The sequence below is a fragment of the Sinocyclocheilus anshuiensis genome, unplaced genomic scaffold (genome assembly GCF_001515605.1).
Source record: "Sinocyclocheilus anshuiensis isolate Anshui unplaced genomic scaffold, SAMN03320099.WGS_v1.1 scaffold735, whole genome shotgun sequence".
In the NCBI taxonomy this organism is placed as follows: domain Eukaryota; kingdom Metazoa; phylum Chordata; class Actinopteri; order Cypriniformes; family Cyprinidae; genus Sinocyclocheilus; species Sinocyclocheilus anshuiensis.
This window is the reverse complement of record NW_015548245.1, coordinates 1,696,833-1,711,488: the sequence shown is the minus strand read 5'-3', so window position 1 is coordinate 1,711,488 and position 14,656 is coordinate 1,696,833. Positions and strand designations below refer to the sequence as shown.

At 38.2% G+C, this 14,656-nt stretch overlaps 1 protein-coding gene across 1 annotated transcript in view; it reads right to left on the bottom strand.

The window, feature by feature from the left end:
• Window positions 1-12,334: 12,334 nt before the first annotated feature.
• Window positions 12,335-14,656, bottom strand: part of ncanb (neurocan b) — a 141,316-nt gene continuing 138,994 nt past the window's right edge. Inside the window, exons 15-16 of the mRNA XM_016442689.1 lie at window positions 13,099-13,281; window positions 12,335-13,015 (exon numbers count right to left, since the gene is read on the bottom strand). Coding sequence (XP_016298175.1) covers window positions 12,897-13,015; window positions 13,099-13,281 — 302 coding nt within the window. The 3' untranslated portion in view covers window positions 12,335-12,896. The remainder of the gene's footprint in view (window positions 13,016-13,098; window positions 13,282-14,656) is intronic.

The following is a 14,656-nucleotide window of genomic DNA, read 5'->3' as shown; positions in this document are numbered from 1 at the left end:
ATGACAGACTTACATCAGCTGCTTTACTACCTCTTAGTGGTTGATTGCACTGTTTGTTCAGTATTGCACAATATTGTCTATGATGATGCATTTTAGATTAAAGTTATTTACCTGTTTGTGTTTGCCTGTCAGTTCTCTAAACAACTGTGGATGCAGGGCACAGAATTGCTTGTAAACACAAAAGCTTGGCCTCTGACACAAAAAGGGAAGGAAAACCTGATGTCACCAGTAACCATGACAATAGCTGAATATGGCTCTAACAAACTGCACAGTGCTATTTTGGTTTGTCTTGGGCACAAGCTCCCAGCGATGCTGTGCTTTGTGTCTACAGTCTGCAAAACACTTGAGAAAATGTTTATTGCTTTGCCAGAATCACATAAGTGACCCTTACATTTCCATAGTAACAGCTATAATGAGGCCTCATGAATTTCAAAGAAAAGCAACAGTCATTTGTTAAACTGCTGAAATTAGGCTGTTTACTCTGATAGCTTTTATTATATGCTCAGCATTTCTGGCTGAATTTAGTGTCCTGTAGTAAATTTGAATGCATAATTCCCAACAGTATATAAGGAGCAATACCAATTCTTAGAAACACAAAAATTGCTCTCTTAGGCAAACAGAACTGAATCAGATCTCAAAAGGTGCCATATTTGTCTAATTTCTTACCTGCTGACAGGAAAAAACAAAGTGAAAATTGAACACTCAGACATCATGTACTATCCATGCACAAGGTGTCAAATAATTTGTTCATCTATTCTGATTCTGAAAATGCTGTGCGATGTGTTAGTCTATCTGTTAGAATTCCCATCTCAGCAGGAGCTAACAAAGACGTGCCTCCCAACAAATCCCCTTGGTTAAGACAATATTAATCACATTGAAGACCAGCTACTGAGTGCTATCCAGGTAAACCTCACTCCCCAGATCTCAAGAGGCGCACTATCGACTGACACTAGAGGCAGTGGTCTTTAGCTTCCTTGTAAGCATGCTCAATTCCCATGCTGGAAATTCTGGTTTGAATCCTGCTCAGAACAAGTGAGGCGAGTAGAACTGGAGGGGTTACATTGGTGCCGTGACCCGGATTGGAAGTGAGGTTTAGGGGCTGAAGTGTAATGTAGGCCAGCTAGTAAGAGCTCTGTGGGTAAACCTCACTCCTCTGATTTTAAGAGGTGCACTATAGCGACTGACACTAAAGGCTGCAGTCTTTAGCGTCCTTGTTAGCACACCCACCTCCCATGCTGGAAACGCCGGTTTGAATCCCACTCGGAGCGAGTGAGGCGAGTAGAACCGGAGGGGTTACATACACATAAACAGAAAAGCTTTGCTGGTCTGGCTGAAGAAAAAAAAATTTGACCAATCTGATTGTGGACTGACAGGATGTTGCTTATTTGTGGTTGAAGTATCTTCAATGACAAGACTTTTGGAACAAACAGCTATACAAATAGGAAAAATTTTACATATTTGTATGATTTGGCTCATTGGATCCTTCACACAAACACTCCAGTCTTGTCGAGCTAATATGTCTAGCCATTCTGCTTGTGTAAACGTTGAGAATGCTGTATTATGTACATAATGCTTTACATAGTAATTGGCTGAAGTGTTTGTAGCATTGATTGGCTTATTTCAGTGGGTAATGAGTCAGTGCATACAAAGCCTCTGCTTTGTTGAATAAGCCTCCAGCAGTGAACAGTGAGCGTTTGCTGTTTGTTTAGACCCTGTAAGCTTTGAACAAGGATCCTGCTGATTTGTTCCGATTGGAAGTGGCTATAGGTACAGATCAAGAGCGAACATGCTGCTTTTGCTCGCCGGTCTGTGTTGACAGAACTCGGTCTGAAGTGGAAAAGGGGCAGAAGGTTAATGCAACTGTTTAAAGCATTTATTCACAGTGAGCTCTTGAACACAACTCAAGAAGGAAAGGAAGTTACATGACCAGTTTGTGTTAAAAACATAAAATGTGGTATAAATGTTTATTCTACCTGAAGAAACATAGTGAAATTTCATGTTTAGGTTCTAGCAACAGTAATGCTGGCAAGGTAAGCTATGAACAAAAAAGACATTGCATCTCAATTTGCACACTATCCGTCCTAAACATATGCAAATTGAATTAAGTACCATTCAAACCAAAGATGATAACTTTAATTATAAATCATTTTAATTCTATAAGAGTAGGGAAATCCACACCACAGCTATAACAACAACGACACAGAGGAACAATATAGTTGGAATTACCTCAATAACTATTTTTTTTTTCAGCTGGTGAATCAGAATCTGCCAATCAGAATCCACCCAACTTTTAAATATTTAATGTGACAGATTAAATATTTGCTGCATCTGGTTATAGTAAACGTCTGGTTTGGACCTGGATTGTTCTTGGCATTCCAAATCATAATATTGTAAAACAGCATGCCAAAATTGCATAATTTTTCTAGTGGATTTTTGACGTTTGAGTTCACTTAAGCATTTTCGGTTAATATGGCAAACAACCCTTTGCACACCAGAAGAAAAAGGTTGTGATGGTTCTCTTTCAGGTTTTTCTGATAAAGAAAATTGGAGGCAAAACTGTAGCTGCCTCTACAGTTTTAAACCCAAAAGTTACAACGAGTTTAAAGCAATGAATTATGTAGACACTAAAGCTTTAACACAATAAATGCACAACAAGGGACCTGTAATGTCAAAATGCAATTTTAGAAGATTATAGTAGATGTCTCATTATGGGGACAGTACGGAGCGACACTTGGAATAAAATCCTTGTTGTTCCTAGCATCAACCAATGACATTTTAGATTTGCATTTTGTTTTAGAGTTAAAAGCAATGCTAAAAAAAAAGCTTAACTTTATTAACTATGTGCCTGGTTTTGAAAGGGAAGTTATTATTTGGGAGTTTGGGATTAGGGTTAAGGCCCAATATACTTCAAACTAAATTGAAGAACCAACTAGTGTGATGCCATTTCGAACAAACTGAGACCAAAACATAGTTCGTGTGGAATTCGAAACAGCTTGCTGGAAACTTTCTGGAAAAGTTTGCTCTGGCAAAGTTTGAACTACCACTGGTCTGTGGTAATTACGTAATAGGTAGCTGTGTTTGGGGCTCTGCCTTCTTCTCTGGTTCATTTCTTCTGTTTAGTAAAACTATCACAGACTGAATGCATCATCCCTGGTTGAGTCAGGGAGCTGGACGCAATATCCACAGCAATAAAACCCACAACCGGCTTTATGAAACACTAAAACGTGGTCCTTCCGAGCCATGAAGGTTGAGCTCTTCCCTGGAGCACGGCAGCACCGCCCAATTGGAGGGAGACTAGAAGTAAGAGGACTCTGATAGACTAGCTATGTCCAAAGCCACCAATGCATGGAAATCCTGTTGAACTGAAGATGCGCTAAGCTGCTTAATGAAGGAAGATTTTTGGATCATCAACCGTAGACCCACAACAAAGTTACACTGGGACTCACCAGCCCAGATGGACTTGAGCAGAAGGATGTTTTTATTTGTCTGCAACTAATTTTTTTGGCCTGCTTTGCATCCTGCAGTACTTTAAAAAGCGATTAGCAGCTAAGGACTCAGCAACCATCTGCACAAACATCATTATCCTGTTAAATGCGGCTCTTGCAAAGGCTTAGCAGACCTTGTGTATTCATCAATTTACCTACTGGAATGATAAATGAAGTTAAGAATAGGAATTAACCTTAACACTGACTCACGATGCTAATATGGCAACAAAATAAATGCATTTCCCGAATGAGTGTGAAGATCACAATTTTTCAAAATGCTGTTGGTTTACAGCGAGGAACGCTTTCAGAAAGCAAATCCGGGGGAATCTGGCAATTCAGATGCTATTAGCACACTTAGCTTCAGTCAGCGAAAAAGTTCTTGGACGAGATGCATAATATTTATAGAGCAAAAAAAGTGGGCTTATGCTTCTTCTTCAAATTCATATCCCTCCAAGAATAGTAACTGGTTCTAAAGAAAGCTCTACAGTAAAACAGGAATGTGTTTTTGCAGTTGGAAAAATGCCTAGGTCATCTTAAGAGCAACACTAACTAGATTCCACAGCTTGACGTCTAATGAGGACAGCGTGCCCTTGGAACACCGCGAGAGTCTAGCACATGCAGATCAGCCGGGCAGAAAGATCTCCCACTACAGCTGCGAAATTAAACTAGCTTGGAATTTATTCAAATCAGAGTAGCTCATGGAGTTTTAACGGTTAAACTGTCCTAATAAATTTAAAGGAACAGTCCACCCAAACATGAACATTTTGTCATTTACTCACCCTCACGTTATTTTAAACCCAAACAATGTTGTTTTTTTTTAACATGATCACATAGAAAATTTGTATATTGCTGAACTTTTGTGAGTTCACTTTGTTCTTTTCCAAGGCATAGCAACTTACCCAAAAATGAAAATTCTGTATATTCTGTATATATAAAAGAACAGAAATCTCTCAGGTCTCATTAAAAATATCTTCATTTGTGATTTGAATATGACTGGAAGTCTTATAGGTTTGGAATAACTTGAGGCTGAGTAAATTATGACAATTTTCATATTTGGATGAAATATATAGTTCAGTCATGAAACTCTAGATGGCGCATTCTGACGGGATGTTAACGTAACTGATTATATTCAGAGAGTTAAACGACTTGGCACAAGCTGATTGGTTCATGCTGCATATGCAGCCAATGAGCTTACTGCCTTGCATTTATATGGCTGGCTAGCATTCACTTGAGATTCCTGCAGCACGCTTTCAGAGTTCTCTGAAACCCTCCACCTTACCCTGCTCCACCTGTATAGATCTGCTATGGGTTATTTTATATGCTATCTGTGCAGCAGCAGTATGTCTTAAATACTCATGGCACCGTCTCGCCATATGCATTGGCAGTAGCAAGTTCCTGTACTTGCTTGCAGCAGCAGCAATAATCTACAACTACAGCAATAACCAACAGCAGCAGCAATTCAGCAGCAGCCTAGCAGATCTGTTCCGCCAAGACCAAATACATTAACATTGTCATATATACATCACCATGCTAAAATGTTCCGAGAGTTGTCATGATTGAGCTATGCTTTTAAATCCTCTTCCTCATACAAAACTATTGTATGACTTCAGAAGACTTGGAATATAGTGAATAAGTCACATGGACCACACATTTGTATTTTCTGAGCTATGAACTGTCCCTTTGTGGAAGAAAAATAACATGTAGGTCCGTAAATAATGACAATTTACATTTTGGGGTGAACTGTCCATTTAAGAGCTGCGCTTATGGAAAGATTCGACCTCTTTGAGGTGAAACGGTTGATCTCAACAGGGTGCGTTTTCATTACACAAGTAATTCATTTTTAAATTGTATGTCTGGATGAATAAAATCTTTGATATTGCCTGACTAACACCTTGTTCTGTTGCATTTCCGTGCTCTTCTGAGTCTTGATCTCGCCTGTTTACTAAATGTGAGAATCATAGCTCCATACAGGAGCAGATACAGGAATATTTACAATGTCTCGCTCCTCAGTGCGATCTGACTAACACCTTGTTCTGTTGCATTTCCGTGCTCTTCTGAGTCTTGATCTCGCCTGTTTACTAAACGTGAGAATCATAGCTCCATACAGGAGCAGATACAGGAATATTTACAATGTCTCGCTCCTCAGTGCGAGGATGGAACATCAAAGACCTTGAATCTGACATGAACAGATAAAGCAGAGGTAGTCAGAGATACACGGTGTGTATGAATTATTCACCACACACTTCTTGTGAGTCAATGGCCCGATAAGAACCTGAGCCCACTGATGGAGGGAAAAAGAAAGATTAAACAAAACAAAACAAAACAAAAAAGATTGTGGCAGCAAATAAGATGCTGACAAATCTATCCTGGTTAAACCAAACTACTTCAAATTTTATTGATGAGCATAAAATGATCTGTAACTTGTAAGGCCCTTGAGTTTTAATGATTACCTGTTGTTTAAGGGTCTACGTTTGTTAAAACTTTATCTTAAAGGGATAGTTCATCTATAAATGTAAATTCTAGCATCACTTACCCTCATGTCATTCCAAACCTGATGGCTTTCTTGGTTACTATATACGTAAATTGTATGGAAAAGAGCAGCATGAACGTTCTTCAAAATGTCTCCTTTTGTGTTCTACGGAGAAAATAGTCATGCAGGTTTGGAACAACATTTTTGAGGTGTAACTATTTAGTTAATGACAAAAACCCATAATAATGTGTAATTTGCAATAAAAAAAATTCAATGGTACTACCGATCCCATCCAATGTTTTTAATTGACCACTTGTTCGGTGAAGAATATAATACAATGACAGAACTAGAATTCATAAGAACATCAATAAATATTGAATAACACACATGGACCACATTCACACAGCCTGACTCGGGTCATCCCGGTGAAGGAAATGCTTTAAAAAAACAACAGTATCTCAATGTAGAAGATGGTGTTTGATGTTTGATGTAGCAGCAGTATTGTTTTCTGCCTAGGTTCGGAGAACGGAGAGTTAGCCTGTGTGACTGAGGTCCAGGGACTCTAAGCAACAAACACATCCAGATTTCATTTTAAAAAAGTGAAAAATAAATTAAAAAAAATCATAAAAAATGAGAACACATCAAGAAGTATGTACATCACCGAGCTGGGGAGTGGTGTCAAAAGATTTTATGGTCTTGTCACAAGGTTGTTTTGCTACTGCCAGAGGAATGAATTTACTGCTTGCAACAGCAGGGAATGCTGGGTCATTAATAACGCCAGGGTGCCCTTCAAGCCAACAAATAATAAACAAACAGAAATAAGAGCTTTAAAATATACAGGAAAAGTCTCAAATGCTTGTTTCTGAAAAGTAAACAAAAATTCAGATAAACATATTCATAAGAGGAACAAAAATCCTGGAACCTCATAGTCCAAATGGATATTAATGTACTGTAAATCTAAAGACCCAACCATATTAATCGGTAGAGTCTTCTTTAAGGTCCTCTTCAACAGTGCTATCATCAAAAGAACGACGTGCATGACAAAGTTTTCTGTAATGATATGACAGCCAGCTGGGATGGAATTTACGGATAAGATTATGTGCCAATAGAGATTTATATGAGGTAAAGGGCAGACTATGTAAGCACGGTTTAGGTGAACAGGGAAAGCCGGAGGTTTGGGTTAAATATACTAAGCAGCAGTGATTTCCAGAAAAATCCCCACTGCCACCGGTGGCTGAACTGGCTTCTTTATCGTGGTAATTCCCTTTCTGACACCATCCAATCAAAGACATTTCCAACAGACGAAGATAACACACTAAAAATTCAGATGTGCTACTCTTTCCGCGATAGTACGGAAGGTGATGATGGATGTGGCGTGTTACCTGCAGTCCTGATTAAACAGAGGACATTGTGCTCCTGTCTCACCTCTGCAGGTTCCTCTTTACCGCCAACAATCATGTAAATACGAAAAGAACAAGGTTAACATCTCGATACAACGTGAACATTGTATCAAAATGGAGTAAATGGAAAAATGCCATTCTTGGCTACAGCGGCAGATAACAAACAAAGCGTCGGAGACTAGTGCGAGAGTATTTTGCATATTCTGTTTGCAAGAAACTCGACAAATCTGGCTGAATGAGTCATGCAAACAAGCCTAAATAAGAATATGTTCCACAAATGTAACTACAAAGGGGTGGCGCAGCTAGCCTAACAACCTCTGGGACAGCAATTGCTCTGTGGCAATTAGTCAGAAAACTTGCCACAAGAAAATCCTGCAGCTGCCTTTTATAGTTCTTCAGAATGCCTGCTAAAAGACAGCTGTGAACATTCTTTGTTTAGAGGTTCATTTTCATAATCAAGGCTCGCAATTACATTGCCACATTGTTAGCCATCTGCCTTCCTTCGCTAGCCTCAGCTGAGGGCTGTAAAGAGCTATTAGTGTGATATAGAGGTACATTAGCAGCTAATATGGATTATTAGGATACTGGGTATCAGAACGAGACTGCAGTTTTGACAGACAAATTGCATAACACTGGTACACCTCCTGTTCGATGCAAATCATGCACGGGCATTAGAATGAATTGTACGAAACCTGCCCAGAACAGGTCATTATTCACCCGAAAATCAAAAGAAAAAAAGTTGATATTTTGCTTTAAGGATGTAGATTTTGTTTTGCATTGTGACATTATTTTCAAGAAAATTAACCACACTTTCCTTTGAAATTACTATTACCGAAATGCAAATACTTAAATAATATATTATAATTTTTTTTTAATTCTCAAAATAAATGATCAACACACATATATACAGTACATATAATACAAATAATGCAAAATTAAATTATTGCTGTAAAGAGCTATTAGTGTGATATAGAGGTACATTAGCAGCTAATATGGATTATTAGGATACTGGGTATCAGAACGAGACTGCAGTTTTGACAGACAAATTGCATAACACTGGTACACCTCCTGTTCGATGCAAATCATGCACGGGCATTAGAATGAATTGTACGAAACCTGCCCAGAACAGGTCATTATTCACCCGAAAATCAAAAGAAAAAAAGTTGATATTTTGCTTTAAGGATGTAGATTTTGTTTTGCATTGTGACATTATTTTCAAGAAAATTAACCACACTTTCCTTTGAAATTACTATTACCGAAATGCAAATACTTAAATAATATATTATAATTTTTTTTAAATTCTCAAAATAAATGATCAACACACATATATACAGTACATATAATACAAATAATGCAAAATTAAATTATGAAATTAATAAAAATCATAAAATATACTTCAAAATTATAGCAACTTAAATAAGTGAAGTTATTACAAATACACATTCCTCTGGTTTTGACTGAACTTCAAAAATAAAATAATCCTTTTCTTGAAGTCAATTGCTTTATCAGAAATAAGTGCCAATAACCTCAACATTAATTAAGTTTTCTTGGAACAAAAAGATGACTTGTTCAGATATTAAGACAAATTGGATTTTCATCCTCTCTGAATTTTGGGCTATTTCATTAAAAACTGGTGGATAAAGGTAGAGAAGGAAAGAAGAGGCAACGCTGACGTTGAAAAGAAGTGGGTGGAAAACTGGGCTACATTTGCAATCTCACGGGGAAATTGAGAGAGGAACAGGGAGAGATAAGCATGCACAAACCCCGGCATTAGAGAAATGCGCTGTAAAAAGTCTGCCCTTTTTGAAGGTAAGGAAGAGAGGGCAGAGAATAAGGAGCGGTCCTCATTTTTGAGTCAACTGTCGCAGTACTCTTTGAAAAACAGGACACGCACCTGGTAGGGAAGAAAAAAGTGTGCTTTTGGAAACCACAGTGAGCCCAGACCACATATTTTGCTCTAAAGAGAACAGAAGGCCAAATACTGCCTCTCAACTGGCTTTTTTCTGCATGAGCCTTTCCTTTTTAACCTCCTGATCTTTAGTGCTGGAGGTATCACTGCCTCTGAAATTTCCCCATGAGCACTTTTAACATCTAACCTGTATGTGATATCGCACCATCTGGATTCTTTGTTTTCATCCTCATCCCACCCATTGGTATCCATCCTTATTTTATTTCTTCCTTAAGTGTGCTACTTCGAGAAGCTAATTATGGGTGCAACGACCCCCAAGGCTGTTAAAAGTACCTTGTCACCGGCTCGGTTTGCTATGGCGTATATGCAGTCAAGTGCAATTAAGACTAGCAAGTCGAACCTCTCTTTCCTTCCCTCTAATTCTCACTCTTTTTCTCGCCGACAGGCTCTGACAGGACAATTTCTCCTCTGTGGGTGAGAAAGTGAGAGATCATGACACAGACCATCAATAACAGATGGAGGGACCACAAGTAGGAGGGATTTTACAGTGGCACATTTCATCTAATTAATTCTTGTCAAGTCACTCAAAGTCAGTACCTCTGAAAGATAGGAAATCTTTACACAAGGGTTGAAATATATCTGCGTAACAACTAGTTAAAGGCTGTTAAGAACTTAAAGGAATAGTTTGACCCCAAAAATGAAACGTCTTTCATCGTTTATTTACACTCATGTCGTTTCAAACCCGTATTACCTTCTCTTGTCTGTGGAGCAGAAAAGAAGATACTTTGCAGAGTGTCCAAGCTACTCTTTTCCAGTGGAAACTGGGGCTGTAACAGCTCCTAAAATGACAAAACGCACCAGAAAAATACCATAAAAGTGGTTTGCATGAATATATGTGTGCTATATTCTTCTTCTCGAGATATTTGATACGTTTGTGTGAGGAAACACACAAACTCGATTGCTAGATTGAAACATTCAGCATCCAGTTGTGATGTTTTGCCCTCACGTTTGCTTGGTGAGACAGCTGATTTTATTGGACCCAGTACTGCATCAATTGTGAACTGTAGTCTTTCTACAGGTATTTTTCCATCACGTCTTAAGCAAGCAGCTGTTCAGCATCTTCTCAAGAAGTCTGCTTTGGATCCTTTGGATTTCAAAAACTACTAGCCAATTTCAAAGCTGCCTCGTATTTCAAAAATATTGGACAAAGTGGTTCTAACTAGGGTTGCAAAAAGGTGGAAAATTTCCAGTAAATTTCTGAAATATTCCAGAAATTTTGGATATATATGTATATTCCAGGGATGTTTGGAAAGTTTCCGGAAATTTCCCACCCCTTTGCAACCCTGGTTCTAACACAGTTGAGTGCTTTTTTGGCTAAGAATGATGTGCTAGATGTTTTTCAGTCTGGTTTCAGGGCAGGACATAGCAGCGAATCAGCTTAATTACGGTTACCAATGATTTGTTACTCATTGGGGACTCTGGTAGTTGAGGAGCTTTAATTATGCTCAACCTTAGTGCAGCTTATGATTTAATAGATCATGATGTTCTCATTGAGCATTTAGAGTATGTTGTGGGCCCGCGAGGGACTGTTTTAAAATGGTTTTCTTCTTTTTTGTGAGGTTTGGGGAATTCTCTTTCACTACAGTTTCTATTGACTGTGGAGTTCCTCAGGGCTCCATTTTGGGGCCTGTTCTGTTTTCTTTATTCTTGCTGCCCTTAGGTCTTGTTTTAAAAAAAAAAAATTCAGTATGTCATATCATCTTTATACTGATGATATTCAGATGTACTTGCCTATTAAACCTGGAGGACCAACTTCTCATTCATCTTTGTTATAATATCCTGAGGAGGTGAAGTGCTGGTTAGAGCTAAATCGTCTCCAGCTAAATGCGACTAAATCAAAAAGTTGTCATTTTTGGGCCAAATTGGGTTGACAGTGACATAAAAGAGGTTTAAGGTCCATGGTCAATGAATGTGCGGTCCCAGATAAGGAATCTGGGTGTAATCTTTGACTCAGCACTAACATTTGATGATTCGATTAAATGTGTGGCGAAAAATTGCTTTATTCAGTTGAGGACTATTGCAAAAATTAAATATTTTTTTCTTTAATCTTTTGATCTTGAGATTAGCATTTATCTCCTCCTGCTTGGATTATTGTAATGCACTTTATTTGAGAGTAAGCCAGTCTCTTATTTGAAAATTGCAATTGGTCCAGAATGTAGCTGCAAGCTCCTCACTAGCACAAAGAAAACCATATTACACCAGTTTTGGAAAAGCTGCACTGGCTTCCAGTTATATATCAGATTCTTTATAAGGTGTTGCTCTACGTCTATAAAGCTGTCCATGGTATGGCCCCAGAATATATTACGAATCTGATTCATATGAATTCTTGTAGACCTCAAAGATCACTTAATTGTTTACTACTCTCAATTCCGAAAACCCGCCTGAAAACTAAAGGATCGGGCATTTTCCATCGCTGGTCCAAGACTGTGGAACACCCTTCTACCTGACATCAGATCTGTACCTTCAATTGACATTTTTAAATCTCGTTTGAAAACATACTTGTTCTCTATGACTTTTACTTGTTGACATTTGGAAGTTGTACTTTGTTTTATTTTCTCTTTGATGTTGTTGTTTTCTTTTCTTTTTTCTGTTATTGATTTTTGTCTTTTTGTTATTTTCTTATTATTATTTGTATTTTTTTTAACTGTACAGTCATTTGGTCTGCCTTGTAGTGGAAAGTGCTCTATAAATAAACTAGACTTGAGACTTGAAAACGCAAGAATTAAACGATTATTCACAAAAAAAGCAAACTAACATAGATCTGAAATCTTGTTCATCATCAAGTTGCCAGTTTGACATCAATGAGATCAAATGTCACGTTTCTGTGAAAGCTACAATAGAATAACAACTTTTGATTATACATAACTTCAGTCTGTTTTACACACAAATCAATCGTACGGCTTCAGAAGACGTCAAATGCAGTGCACAACTACTTTCATGGTGCTTTTCACCATTTTTAAATTTGACATCTCCTGTTGCCAGTCGCTCATGTCATTTTGTGTTCGACGGAAGAAATAAAATCATACGGGTTTGGAATGACATGAGTGTGATTTAATTTTCATGTAAAATCCAGATGAACACCACTCCGCTCAACTCAAAACACATAAATACTCAGAAATACTGTATAAATTAGGTTAATGTCTTACAAAGAGCAAACCAATGTCAAAACGGTCAAGAAATACTGCATAAGCTAACCAATCCCAAGCATTTCCTGGCTGTTTTGATTTGATCCTGCGTTTTGAAATGAAATACAATATTTACATGTATTACCAACCCACCCGCTCAATTAATGCTTATGTAAAAATACATAAACAGTTACCTAGAGTATTTTCTACATTGAATGTACGAAAGAACTTTCTTCATGATGGATCCACTAAAATGAGATGTAACATTAACGGATAAAGAGACCGAAAAGTAAAATTGTTATAGTCCTTGTGAGGTCCAGCAGTGCCCCCTCTGATCATAAAGAGGGTAGACTGAGCCAGACGAGAAGGGGAAAGGTGAAAGGCTGTCGGATATCAAAGATAAGGAGGTTTAGGCGAAAGGCTGGCCGAAAGGAGGGGATTATTTGGTTAGAAATGGCCGTGACCCCCCTGTTGACCTCGATGACCACCTGAACCGTGCCTCTTGTGCTTTCTGCGCTCGTGGTGGGACTTGTGGTGGTGGCGTCTGTAGCGGTGAGATCTCCTTGCTGAGGATACAAAAAAAATGTGAATGAATCTGGCTATTTGGTTCTCGATATTGACATTTAGAGAATAAAATTGGGGCACTCACACTTCGTACAGATGATCTTGGGTTGGTCCCATTTGCCATTGGCACGACACTTGATGGTGGGAATGTGGCGAAGGAGGAAACCGTCACCACACTGGTAACGCACTACAGAGTGTATGTCATAATGCGAACGCTTCCGACCAATCAAGAAAGCGTTGTCCACGGAGGGCGGAGCTCCACATAGTACTGCAAAAAAGACAATAATGTAGGATTACAAAAACATAAATAAATCTTGAATCAATATCAAATGAATCGACATACTTTCTTAATACAGTATATGTTCTTGGAAATGATGCAGCATTATTCAAAATCTGTCAGATATGATTATTATTTTTCAAAGATGTAGCTGATAACCGATTATCAATGGCTATATTACTTTAAATAAGATAAAAAAATAAAACACTGAAAACTAAAATCAATAATTTTAAATGGTACAAAGTGAACTTAAACATCACAACATTATGAAAATAGTTATTCATTTTGAGATTTGCGAAAGATTACATTTAACAGTGTAATGACAGTGTTTTTAAAACTTGACATTTAAATGAGGGTTAGATGATCAATCAATCAATCAATCAATCAATCAATCAATCAATCAATCAATCAACCCAAGTCAAATACATCCCATTTTTTGTCTTTCCTATTCTTTTTTAAATCCAATCTATTCCTAATAGATAAAATCAATTCCCCCTATTATATACTTTTTTCATCCAAATACACCAAATAATGATCTTTAAAAAAGCATCATATGACCCCTTTAATAATATTAATGCTAGTTTATTCTTATTTCATGGGTTTCAAATGCTGTTGCATGTTCAAGATTTCTATCTTAGCGAAATCCTTTTCTCTAGACATAGCAGGCATGGTGCATGAAAAATGAACTGCATTCCCTGCTGTAAAGCGCCACAGCCTAGAGACATGCTCTTCTACAGCTGTGCCTCACGGTGATTTATCTAATTAAACAGGTTTGCAGCTCCTTTTTCTTTCATTAGGTGGCGCCCTTGGAGCTGAAACTCAGCGTATCGCTTGACTGAAGATGCAGGAGTCGGCCTGTTCTTTTGTTGCGGTGGGCCAGTAAACACTGCAGGGAACCAATCGGGGTGCAGGTACAATCAATTAGCCTGTGGTATACGGCTCCCCGTACATTCATACTCTCTGAGCAGCAAACCTATAATCCAAAGCTGCACACTATAATCACCTCAGTTTGTTCATTTGCAGCGAAACATCATAAAGCTGACCTGTGATTTGAGTGTTTAATGTCTTCACTCTGGCAGACTTTATGGCTTTGGCAGTTTAGCTTTTCCCCTTCAAGTAAGATTTTCTTTATCAAACGCTCCAGAGCAAGTCGCGCCATTAACATCCTTGCAGAATTTCACGGCACTTTCAGAATCAAATCAATTCTGGGAAGGAACTGCAGGTTATCTGTCGCTCAGTACGGGCAGGAATTGGCACCTAATCAGTGATGGTATGAGCTGGAATTCATCTGGCAAGTCAGCGGCTTCTTGTAAGCCTGATGAGTTTTGTTGTACACGTTTTTTGTTTTTTTTTTGGTGGGGAGTTT